The following is a 12,813-nucleotide window of genomic DNA, read 5'->3' on the forward strand; positions in this document are numbered from 1 at the left end:
TTATATGGTAAAGCATTCTTCATTTGTTACTATTGCCAATACAATTACTAACTCATGAGAACCCTGGGAACCACAAATTGGAACTTCAAAGAGGAGTAAGAAAATAGTTCCTCGTTTCTACTGGGAAAGGAGACTTAGTTATCAGAGAAGCAATACATTCACACTCTCTGAAAGGAAGCAGTAGACAAATTCATTGATCTGTCTTTCCCCTTTGTGCATTCAGATCTTCCCCTACTTCCTAAATAGTTGCTGCTTCTGATGTCAGTAAGGGCACAACACATAAACCTCTCAGCATGCAAACACAGGAAGCAGTCTTGTGTTTCAAGGGGCAAAATCAGAGAACTGGAGCAGAACAGGGTTAGCCACAGTGAAACCAAGCAGGACCCTGCAGGGCCTTCCCAGGAACCGGGTAGGGTTTTTAGATGAAAGGATTCACTATGAAAAAACTACCATAGAAACTAGTACGTGATTGGGCAGTACCATGCTCTACCTGGGGACTCTGGGTGGCTCCCAGAAGCATAGCCAGATGAGTGAGTAGCCGGATGAGAAGGAAGACCACTGGGGACATCTGTCGGTCAGATACCACGGGCACACCTCTGGGTGGTGGGTTTCCCAGCACATGGCCAGTTTGAGTTCTGTCCGTGGTATCACTGGAAAGGACGAGAGATGACAGGGTGAAGGCTGAAGAAGACCGTTTCTTCTGGCTCTGGGGGCACACTTCAGAGTCTCAGGACCGAGAGACCGGGTCACGCATTTGAAGAAAATGATGCTGAAAGTTACTGACTGTAATAAACCTAGACCAGTTTTCCGAGTCTTTTTCTTTATAGACAGGCCCTTCTGGCTAACCAGAAGCCCACAACAGTGTAAAGTGGCTGTTTGTGAGACTAGCTGGGGGGAAGAGGGGCAATATAATAGTAGGGGGTTTGAGGTACAAACTATTATGTATAAAATAAGCTACAAGGATATATTGTACAACACAGGCAATATATCCAATATTTTATAACTATAAATGGAATATAGCCTTTAAAATCGTGAATTACAGTATTGTACACCTGTAACTTACATAGTATTGTACATCAACTTCAGTAAAAAAAAAAAAATAATAATAAGCTTTTCTGATAAGCAGCCCTGAGATGACCTCTAAAAATGGCTCATCATTCACTTGACCCAGAAAACCCCACAAAATCATGCAAATCAAGATTCACTTTAAGAACATTGGTGAAACCTCTCCGGTCATTGAGGGGATGCATATCCGAAAAGCCACCGGCTATCAGGAGGATGTCACTTTACAGAAGCAGTGTGTGCCATCCCACTGTTACAGTGGTGGAGCTGGTCAGTGTGCACAGGACAAACACGGGCTGAAGGCAGGGTCGGCGGCCTGAAAACAGTGCAGAATTTTTACTGCACATGCTCAAAAATGCAGAAAGTGATGCTGAACTGAAGGACTTAGATGTAGATTATCTTGCTTATTGAGCACAGCCAGGTGAAGAAAACCCCAAAATGCAGCACAGGACTTACAGAGCTCAGGGTTGGATCAACCCCTCCATGAGCTCTCCCTGCCACACTGAGATGATCCTTTCTGAAAAAGAACAGACTGTTCCTAAATCAGAAGAGGAGGTTGCACAGAAGAAAAAGATATCCCAGAAGAAACTGAAGGAACAAAAACTTAAGGTATGGGAATAAATGCTGCAAAAAATAAATGCAAATAAATAATAATAATGAAATAAAATCATTATCAAAACAAAACTGGCTGTTTGTGCTATTCCTGGGGCCATATGTCAGGATGGTGCTCTGGACTTGCTTCTTGCCCTGAATCAGTGGGGGAGTGGCAGGCAGGCAAAGGATAGAGTCTGGAGTAGCTGACATTAACATAGAAGTATATACACACCAGTCTCCTTTTCCCACATAAAAACTAGGATCCAATCTCTGCAAAGGATTTGGCATCACACCCAGATGGGAGGTGCAGTGTGATGGCTATGTTCAGCTGAAATGATACTGGAGATTCTAGGACATTCTAATAGTTTATGGAGATAACAGGTTAGAATATTTTAAACTGTAACAGCACCAAAATAGCTAGACTATAAGATCAATGTAGAGAGGTCACACCTCCTATCAAGGGAGCATTTACAACCATGCTTGTCTAATGAGCAAGTGTGGGATTATGAGATCCGGTTTTTAGCTGGATTCTGAAGTATTTGATAAGATTGACTAGGTCTCCTCTGTTTTTCTCAAAAAAAAAAAAAAAAGGTAAGCTAAGAGTTTGTAAGTGACAGACTTAAACTTCCTTCTGAATTTGGTCACCCTGTTTATGTCAAGCAATTTCTACAGGGGTTGTAACCAAGGTGCAACTGGAAGATATTTGAATTAAAAAGTATTAATATTAATAAGTATTAAGGTATGGTCTATTTTTGCATTAAAAGCCCAGTTAGCCAGTGACAGATCAAATGCCTCACTACTGAATGACCACAGAGACCTTGGCGTTGATATCCAACATGACCCAGATCCAAATGTACTATTGTAATTGATAATATATTTAGTATTGATTTATCAGCTGGAATAGAAACAGCCACAAAGCACATGGTTTGATTATTTAGCAAGGAAATAGAAAATTACATACTTGATAACATGAAATCCCTCCTTTGGTTTGTGATTAATCCCTCCAATTGGAGCACGACAGTCAATACAAAAGCTCTGTTCCATCGGCATGCCACACTAGGAGAAACACAAATGTGACCCCAGATCAGTTTGGACAAATCTCAAAGTATGAGCACATTCTTAGCACAGAAGGTAGTGGATGCCACTAGGACTGCTTCCTTCAGCGTATGTGTATGTCGGGTGGGGCTGCAGGAGCCTGGGAGACAGGGCAGGCGCTCCGTGCCAACTGTGTTGTGTGTGTGTGTGATAGTCGCTCAGTCGTGTCCATCTCTTTGCGACCCCATGGACTATACCCACCAGGCTCCTCTGTCCAGGGGACTCTCCAGGCAAGAATACTGGAGTGGGTTGCCATTTCCTTCTTCAGCCAACTATGTTGTGTGTGGGAAAATTTAGACTTTTTACAAAATAGAAGCTATTAAGTTTTATTCCCAGTCATTTTATAGACAAATATACAAAACTCAATCTTTTTTTCACGTTCATCACTGTTTTCCATTCATTCTCCTATGGGTTTACTGCTTCATTATCTAACACCAGGAATACTACAGTAGCTTCCAAACTGATTTCCTTAAATGGTATTCCTTAATGCCATTTAGACTTTTTTATTTTTAAACAATGTCACCATATGATTTACTACTTCCAAAGGTTCATTTTTTGAAATCAGATTGTGTGCTACTGTAAATACACTAATAGTCTGTAACAGAACAAACCAGTCTCAGATTCCTGGACCACACAATTTCAATACTGGGAGCAGTCTTAGGAAGAATCTATTTTAATCCCATTTCATGGACAATAAAGTCAGAAATATAAGGTGCAAAGCATGTATCCGGTTTATCCTCCATGCTGCTTATATACTGTATTAAATAACATTTGTCTGTTTAAATTCAATAGCCTGTTCTGAGCATGTATAGATGATACTATGAATGGCCCTGGCTAGATGATTTGGGATTCAGACAAGAATAATACACGCATCTTCCCCTCACAGGCTTACCAGCCACTCATCTCCTTTTCCTACCCTTCGGTGTCTAGACACTGTCTCCTTGCTGGGCTAGTAATCCAGCCTACAGTCTAGTCAACACCTTGTCATCACATAAAGACCTATGTCACTAACTCTGTACTACAGTGGCCAGGAAGGACTGCCAGCATGGTTCCAGCCCTGCAGTTTTGTCTTTCAGGGGACCTTGAGCAACATCTGGAGGCAGTTTTATCTGTCACACTGGCGAGACAGGATACTACTGCCATCCGGTGAGTTGAGGCCAGGAATGCTTGTAAACCTGCAAGAATGCCCAGGCCGGCCCCACAATAAGGCCTTATGTCCACAGGGCTAAGGTCAAGAAACCCAGGCTGGAAAACCTTCATACCGTTTGGAGGTTTAGTCAGAATACCTAGTGAAAGTGAAAGTCACTCAGTCATGTCTGACTCTTTGCAACCCCATGGACTGCAGTCCATGGAATTCTCCAGGCCAGAATACTGGAGTGGGTAGCCCTTCCCTTTTCCAGGGGATCTTCCCAACCCAGGGATCAAACCCAGGTCTCCCACATTGCAGACAGATTCTTTACCAGCTGAACCAAAAGGGAAGCCCAAGAATACTGGAGAGGGTAGCCTATCCCTTCTCCAGCATGGCTTCTCGACCCAGGAATTGAACCGGGGTCTCCTGCATTGCAGGTGGATTCTTTACCAACTGAGCGATGAGGGAAGCCCCATAGAACCGCTGTCAAAATGAGTCTGTGTTCTCCCCAGAGGCCCAGTCTCTCCTTATCCTCCTCCCTCATGGGCCCCCTCCTCAGACCTGGAGGAGGAACACACATTTTGAACCTCCCCAAACCCTATCCCAAATACCAAGACTCACCTCTCCTACAGAGCACACGTGACCATTGGGACATGCTGTTGAAAGAACAGGACACATGATGGCTAGTGAGGCTTTGCCTAATGACCCACCATTAAAAGGAAAACCTAACTCCCTGCCTTCTGGTCTAACCAAATAATGACGTGGACTTGAAGTTCTAAGCATGTTACCAGAAATCTTAAACTCTGCTAGTTTACTGACAGATATTTGGCACATACCAGGAGCTCAACTTGTAGCATTGAAAAATAGTGTCTGCATTTAATTTCACAAAGCAAAGAGAAACTAGATTACAGGCTCATACCAGGGGTTATTTTTGGAGGCAAAATGGATAGTATTTTATACCCTCCTATTTATTCTCTTTGATTTTTTCTTTTTGCTGTGAGCAGGTTTTATAACAACTTTTAAAACTACTTTAAAAAGATTATCTACTCAGGACAATGGCAAAATTTACATCAGTTCATGGGTTATATTTTTTCCTCCCTCAGTTCTATATTTCTAAAAGAACTATCTTTGGGTCAAAACCTTGGTTGAATTGTGAGCTGGCCCTAGACTGAGTTTCTGATGTGGTTCCCAGTGCCCCCTTCTCCCCCAAAGGGCATATTCCAGGACACAGAAGTGCATCCGAAAGGACCCTTTCCCTGTGACTAAGAAAAAGAATGATCTGGTTCATCCACAGTCAGCAGGTACCAATTCCCGCAAACTGTTCATGTACTGCAAAGGCACCCATGGCAGGAGGAGGCAGGCACCTTGGACCCTTCAGGCACAAACCCACGTAGCCCCATTCTATACCAACATTTTCTGTAGTTTTAGGTTGCTATTCAAAGCCCAGGAGTGGGATTCCACCACAGGCCAGCACTTACTGTACCACCTGACTCCTTCCAGACCCTTCCAATTCCTAGCTTGAGGCAGCAAGTCTTCAGGCATTGTTGGAAGAAAGGCATTCTGAAAAGTCAAAAAAGCAGAGCTGGCTTTAGCTCAGTGAACACATCGACTGGCTGTCGCTGCTCAGCAAGAGGCCTTGAGTAAGAACGTGACCTTGATGTTCTCTCTTCTCAACCCCAAAAGCTCTCTATGAGGAACACAGAACAGCTCTCTATGAAATAACAAAGGGCAAGGCAAGGTTTTCACCACCACTGTGGACTAAAGCACCAAGTGAGAAAGAGGAAGATGGCGAACCTACAAGAGAAACAGGTTCAACAGTGTCTGAGGTACCAGCGGGGTCTCTAAAGTTTTCCCTGTGAATGCAGAAGAAATCATATCCCAGTCTTACCACCATGAGGTGTGGGAAGAAGGCCAAATTCTTCAGGGGTCCTAAGACTTGGCTTCGTCCACAGAGAAGGATGGTTGCAGCATGAACAGCCATTTCTATTACTGTCCCTTCCAGGTTGCTGACCCCAGGACCTGTCCTCAGCAGGGGTAGTTCATTATTCACAAGGGACATTGCAAAAGCTCTGATATCAGGAGACAAGGTGTTGCTTTTCTCAATGAATTTCTTCATAGCCTCACATTGCTGACAGGAAAAAAAATACATCAAATAAAAATATTATATGAATAGCAGGAGAAAAACCAAAGGTTTTCTCTTATGTTAGTTATGCTTTTTGATACCAAAAACTTATCAAATATCTGCTTAAGAGGAATTCTCCGGTGGTCCAGTGTTAGGACTATCACTTTCCTACTGCCGAGGACCCGAGGTTCAGTCCCTAGTTGGGAAACTGAGATCCCTCAAGACACAGGGCGCAGCCATAAATAAATAAATAAACAAATAAAGTTAGTTGCATTAAAAAATTTTTTAAATCGACGTTACAATGGCTAAATGACTACTGCCGGAAGGGGAATTATCCAGAGAAATCTCCTCTACAAACACAGAAACCACATATGCAAGCACTAGTTTTGATAATTCTGTTTTGGAAAACATTATTAAGACATTTTTAAGACAACTTTATTTTTGTTTATTTATTTTAAATTTATTTGGTTTCAGTGGGTTTTAGTTGTGGCATGTGGGATCTAGTTCCCCGACCAGGGATTGAACCCAGGGCCCCTGCATTGGGAGTGCAGAGTCTTAGCCAGTGGACCACCAGGGAAGTCCATAAATCATTTTTTTGACTTTAGTTTTAATTGTTACTCTAAAAGCTTTGGGTGAAACAGAAAGTAGTTCCTCTTCATAAGAATGCTGAAAACCCCCATCCAAGATTTTTTAAAATTATGGGCATAATTGGTATACATGACTTTCTTTTTAAATGAATATTTATTTATTTGGTTGCATCCAGTCTTCATTGTGATATGTGGGATCTATTTCCCTGACCAGAGATCAAACCTGGGCCCCTGCATTGGGAGCATGGAATCTTAGCCAGTGGACCACCAGGGCAATCCCGGTGTTTGTGAATTTTACCTCTATTCAAAAAGTCCGTTCAAATTGTGAGACTATGAACACAGCCCCGGAGGCTGATACTCACCTGTGGCTTAGGATGGAGGTCTGCATTGTGGGATCTGTACAAAGTGGTGACCTCTCTAAAAAGTGCTAACAGTAGGTAGACAGCCTCCTGAGTTGTGGAGCTCCTACAGGCCTGAAAAAGCAAGGACATCAAGTAATAATTTTAAAAATTATACAGTTATAGCTCAGGGACAGAATCTCATGTGATCTGTATGTGAATAAAGAATGAGATCAGTACTAAAGCCTTGGAGAGGGTGAGGGAGCCTTTCCCAATACCATAGGCACCTGGAACCCTGCACCTCAGGACCATCTTCGAGAAAACAACTCTTCAAAAACATTCTCATATTAAACGCAATGTATATTTATTAAATAGCTTACTGCAGAAGTAAAAGAGATCACTATCTGTTCTCTTTCTGACTAATTCCCTGGTCCCTTTTGGGAACTTTTGCTGAACTAAGATATTTATTTCCTCTTTTTCCAGCAAAGCACCAAGGTAAATAAGGACTCAGAAAGGAAATAAAAACGTAACAATTTAAAGATTGTATTTTTAAAAGCCTGCATCTATTAAAATAAACACGTGCATATGTCTCTACGGGAATTATGAGGTTTTGCTTCCTGTGCCACCGCATCTCAGAGCAGAGGAATCCTGGAGGAAGCGGCTTTTCAGCAGGGTCTCAAAGAAGATAATGGACCTAAATGAATCAGAAAGGAGCTGCTGGTTGGCTCTCACAAACCCAGCAACCCAATCAACCCCTGCCACTCGCCTGTTGCCAGGCGAGCTCACGAGGCCATGGACATAGGACTTCCAAGGCAGCCTGTCACCCTGTGGAGCTTCTTCCATTGCCTCATTTGACCCTAACAAGACAAGACTTGGGCTGTGAGGGGACACTGTGTACACAGAGCAGCCGCCAGCCTGGCCTACCTCCAGAGCAGTCTCAACAGCCAGAGGCTTGGATTCCAGAATGGCTTTGGCCACTGCATCCCGGACAGCCTTGTAGTCATTCCCATGCACCAGATACCGGTCCATCTGGCCTGGATGATCCCTCTGCAACTCCAAGAACACAGGGGTTAACCACGGTGGGTACAGTGTGGGAAATATTGAGCAAAGAACCTTCTTGATAGGTAAAGGAACCAGGCAATCACTGAAGGTTTAAGGGCAGTTGAACCAGGTTTCTGAGACAAACTGAGGCACAACAGCTCACTGCTGTTTGAGAAGCACCTCCTCCTCTCTGGATGAAGAGTGGGCGGAAATCTAAGGGAGGTGATACTGGAGCTGCTTTCCCTCTGCACTCAGAGGAGAGCACCAAAGGACTGACACGTCAGGCCGAAGTTCCGGTTGGGAGGAAAAAAAAGCCAGGATTTTTAATGCCATGTTTGTAACCCCAGTACAATAAAAATTCATTCATTTCTGGCACTGCTGCTGCTGCTGCTAAGTCGCTTCAGTTGTGTCCGACTCTGTGCGACCCCACAGACGGAAGCCCACCAGGTTCCCCTGTCCCTGGGATTCTCCAGGCAAGAACACTGGAGTGGGCTGCCATTTCCTTCTCCACTAGGAAAGGACAACTGAGCAGTCCTGAAGCCAAAATGACTGCAACTCTGTCATCCTTAGTCCTTTCCTGTCTTGCCTGCTGAGGATAAAAAGGGCTTATTTTACAGGATGAATGACTTTTAATTTGCTAAAAGCTGAAGCCACAGAATCATTCTTTTGCTTTTCCTGCGTTGAACTCAATCAGAAGTGATGCCTACATATGCTTTGCAGATAGATAACAAACCAGAAACACACATAGACACACCTTTCCCCTAGGCAGATAACCGCGATAACAAGCTGCGTCAATTGAAACCCAGAGACAGAGGACCAGACCAGACCAGATGCAAGCATTTTCTGGGATGGATGTGGGAGAAGGTCAGGGAGGAATGGAGGAGCAGCAGCCTGCTTCCAGGGGTGGATGGGACAGGGGAGCTGAGACAGCACTGGGGCTACCGGACTGCTCTTCTCACCTGCTGTGTGATGACTTCCTTAGGAAACACCCAGTGGGCTGGATGGCCCTCTTTGGAGAGGCTCTGCACAAACTCCATCCCCTGCTGGCTGGTGAGCTTCCTCACCAGGTACACTCGGTACCAGTCATTCTGGACCCGGGCACAGAAGCGCTCCACCTGCTTCAGGTAGCGACGCTTCTCCTCCGCCATCTCTGCAGAGCCAATGAGAAAGGCCAATTGATGGCTGAGGGTACTTGTTAGTTAACTGTCTGGAACAGAGGCTAGTAAAAGCTCTGTGCCTACCCTTTGGGAATCCACACTGAGAGAACTAATCTAGAAGAAAGGGGCCATGGTACAAACCAGTATTATTCTGAGAACCAGCTTCCCACACTTGCTGAATTTCTAAATCATGGGGGCTCCCAGCCTGTGGTCAAGAAAGGTTGGGAAGAAGACCTGCCTGAGCCGTCCTGAAGCTCGGCGAGGATCTCAGATGCCTTGTCAAGACAGAGGCGGATGCGGGCCATCTCCTGCAGGTGTTCCACTGAGGCCTCACCAGCAGGCCATCGGCTGTATCCCACTCGGGGGTATGTTGTAAGGAATTGGCCTTCCTCTTGCAGGTATTTCAATTCATCCCTTATGAAGAAAGCATTATTCTTCTCATGTATTGAATCCTAGGGAACATAGAACCAGAAAGAAAGGATATTATTCTTTTTTATTTATAAGACCCCATCTTTGAAATTTCACCAGTGTGGTCATGGACTGTAATAAGGATAAAGAACAGTGTTGTGGGTTTGAGTGGATATTTTTTGAATCATGGAAAACTAACAGCTCTTTTAATTTTTTATTTTAGGGACCAGAAGGAGGGAAAAGAATAAAAGCTAAAATGAAAAAAAAATTTTTTTAACCTAATTTAAATTTTCATATGCATTGTAAGATTTTTGGAAGAAACAACAATATGAAGAGAATAAAAATTAGAAGTATTCACAACCTCAGCACCTGCAGAGAGGCATCATGAACTTTGGTGGCATATTCTTCAATGCCTTTTTCCCCCTCATGCACATGCTCATAATGCCAATATAGGCAATTTCTGAGGACAGAAGTAATGTTTCTGAAATATTTTTCCCCCTAAATGGAGTACAGCATCTGCAATGTCACCACATAAATTATATCCCATAAATCTTCAGAAAAACACTATTCCATTGCATAAACCATGTGGTTCTGAGAACCTGCAAAAGAAATGTAGTGAGGTGATAGTCAGCTTACCTCCAGGCAGTTGCTAAAGAGCATGTACAGTTCGGTTTTATCTTCAGCCAGGAATGGTTTCTTTTCTAACTCGGACAAGTAAGTCTGAATATATTCTTTCACATCACAGAAGCTAGGAAAGGAGAAATATTATATATACCTGGTTAGCTAAGGTCTGGAAACCCATTTTGTCAAAACAAAGGTATGAAGTATCTATCTGCCTATTATTCATTTCCTGCTTCCTGTATAATTATATATATACATACGTACACAGCTGGGAAGATCCCCTGGAGAACAGAAAGGCAACTCACTCCAGTATTCTTGCCTGGAGAATTCCATGGACAGAGGAGCCTGGCAGACTACAGTCCATGGGGTCACAAAGTGTCGGACACTACTGAGCAACTAACACTTCCACTTTCTCATGTACATGGATGTGTTTATATAGTTTATAACATGACTTTATGAAGAATATTTTAGCACCAACTTGGAGGAATATAAAATTCCATATTTCAGATGGGCTTCCCAGATGGTTCAGTGGTAAAGAATCTGCCTGCTAATGCAGGAGACTCGGGTTTGTTCCCTGGGTCAGGAAGATCCCCTGGAGGAAGAAATGGCAACCCACTCCAGTATTTTTGCCTGGAGAATCCCATGGACAGAGAAGCCAGGCAGGCTTTAGTCCATGGGATTGCAAAAGAGTCAGACATGACATAGTGACTATATAATAACAATTTTATATCAGCTGTTCTCAAATTTTTGGCTCCAGGACTCCTTAACAGACTTAAAAGTTAATGAGAACCACAAAGAGCTTTTGCTTCTATTGGTTATATCTTTTGATATTTACAATAATAGAAATTAAAACTAAGAAAAATTGAAAATATATATCAATATTCATCATTTAAAATAACCATACTAATCACATATTAACATAAATAATATTTTAAAAAATCTTTTCCAAAACAAAATTTCATTAGTAAGAAGGGCATTGTTTTTCAATCCTATAAATCTTTTTAATGCCTAGCTTAACAGAAGTTCACTGGATTCTCAAATCTGCTTCTGCTTCTAGTTGGTTTCACTATATTATATGAGGAAAATCTGGTCTCACACATTATGTAGTTGGAAAAGGGAGAAATACTTTAGTAGTCTTTTCAGGTAAATATGGATACTCTCTTTTGATACTACACCAAAAATGATAGATGATAATTTCTAAAGATTAGTTTCAATGTGCAATCTGAAACCTTATCAATGCACTTTTCATAGTTAATTACATTAAAATCAAATGATCTGCCTTGCACATCAGACAGATTTCTTTTTGATCAATGCACAATTCTGTGACATCAAGAATCAGTTACTTCATAAATACTGGTTCGCTGAGCTGTGCATAGTTTGCAAATGTTGACATTTTTATTTTATATTTTATAAAATCTCACATTCATTAATATCACCACCCATGTTATCAAAAAGTTTGTACATATTAGAAAGCCGACAGGCTCACAGTGGAGAATACAAGTTTTCCAACATTTTATTTTGTTTTTTAATTTAGCCATGCTGAGACTTGAAGGATCTTAATTACCTGACCAGGGACTGAACCTGGATCTTCGGCAATGAAAGCGTGTAGTCCTAACCACTAGATCGCCAGGGAATTCCTCCAAACCTTTAAATATCTGTTTATAAACTTGAATTTTATAATCAGCAACTAAACCCTCAGTTTGTGACAGGCTCACCTCACTTATTTTCAAGAAAACGCCCAGGTTTGAGTGTCATTTGTCAGTCATTCTTTCGAGTAAAAGTGGTATTTCACAAAAAGAGCAGCTAGATCAGGATGTAACTCAAAAACTGCAGGAGTGGTTTTCCTTGAGACAACCTTGTACCTTGATGTGCTGCTGGAGGCTTTGTGTGTACCTCTCATTATAATACAACATTAACAGTCATATCCTTAAGAGCGGGGATTTAGTAGAATTAATAATTTTTATAGCTTCATCAAGGACATTACATGAAACTGGCATTTTTAAAAATTACATGTGCATGGTGGGGACAGAAATAATGGCCACTACCAGGGTCTTTCTCACACTAAGATGCTAGCAGCTTTATCTCTCATCACTTTAGTAACATCAGTGCAAACACCAACAAGTTGAAAAAGTCACATGCCATCTTAGTGTTATTTGCAGTCTGGTCAACACTGTCCCATGCACGGGTCTGCCCAGATAGCAGGTGCCTACATTTCCATAAAGAATGTAAGTCCAGTCTGATTCATTCTTAACATACAAAAGCACATGAACCACAAAAAGCAATGACAGAAGCAAGTAGTTTTCAACCCAGGGAATGACCATTCATATTTTTAAACTGTGTTTATGTCTCAAGATTTTTATTTCAAAATCAGTTCTGTAAATTTAACTCTAAATATTCCAGAACAAAGCATTTACCTTTGAGTGTAGTTTGTACTCATATTAATGTGTCTATACTTTATGTCAAGAGATATACATGTCAATAACACTTTTCCTTTTCTCTAAGCAAGGAGATTCACATGAATACAGATTTCACACACTTCCCAAAATTAATGAAAATCACAGAATAGCAAGAGGCTCTTTTCATATCTCAAGGCAACCGTGTCTGTCTATATGCCTTAAGAGCTATTTTTGGGTATAGCAAGCAATGTATTTTAAGAGTA

The 12,813-nt window shown here is 42.0% G+C and overlaps 1 protein-coding gene across 3 annotated transcripts in view; it reads right to left on the bottom strand.

The window, feature by feature from the left end:
* RNF213 (ring finger protein 213) overlaps positions 1-12,813 on the bottom strand; it is a 124,080-nt gene that overhangs the window by 12,490 nt on the left and 98,777 nt on the right. For all 3 annotated transcript variants that reach the window (XM_013972340.2, XM_013972342.2, XM_013972341.2), the window contains 10 exons: positions 10,170-10,281; positions 9,364-9,577; positions 8,928-9,118; positions 7,852-7,974; positions 6,952-7,062; positions 5,769-6,008; positions 5,359-5,440; positions 4,502-4,536; positions 2,618-2,712; positions 491-650 (listed from right to left, as the gene is read on the bottom strand). In XM_013972340.2, coding sequence (XP_013827794.2) covers positions 491-650; positions 2,618-2,712; positions 4,502-4,536; positions 5,359-5,440; positions 5,769-6,008; positions 6,952-7,062; positions 7,852-7,974; positions 8,928-9,118; positions 9,364-9,577; positions 10,170-10,281 — 1,363 coding nt within the window. The remainder of the gene's footprint in view (positions 1-490; positions 651-2,617; positions 2,713-4,501; positions 4,537-5,358; positions 5,441-5,768; positions 6,009-6,951; positions 7,063-7,851; positions 7,975-8,927; positions 9,119-9,363; positions 9,578-10,169; positions 10,282-12,813) is intronic.

This window comes from Capra hircus, chromosome 19 (assembly GCF_001704415.2).
Source record: "Capra hircus breed San Clemente chromosome 19, ASM170441v1, whole genome shotgun sequence".
NCBI lineage: Eukaryota > Metazoa > Chordata > Mammalia > Artiodactyla > Bovidae > Capra > Capra hircus.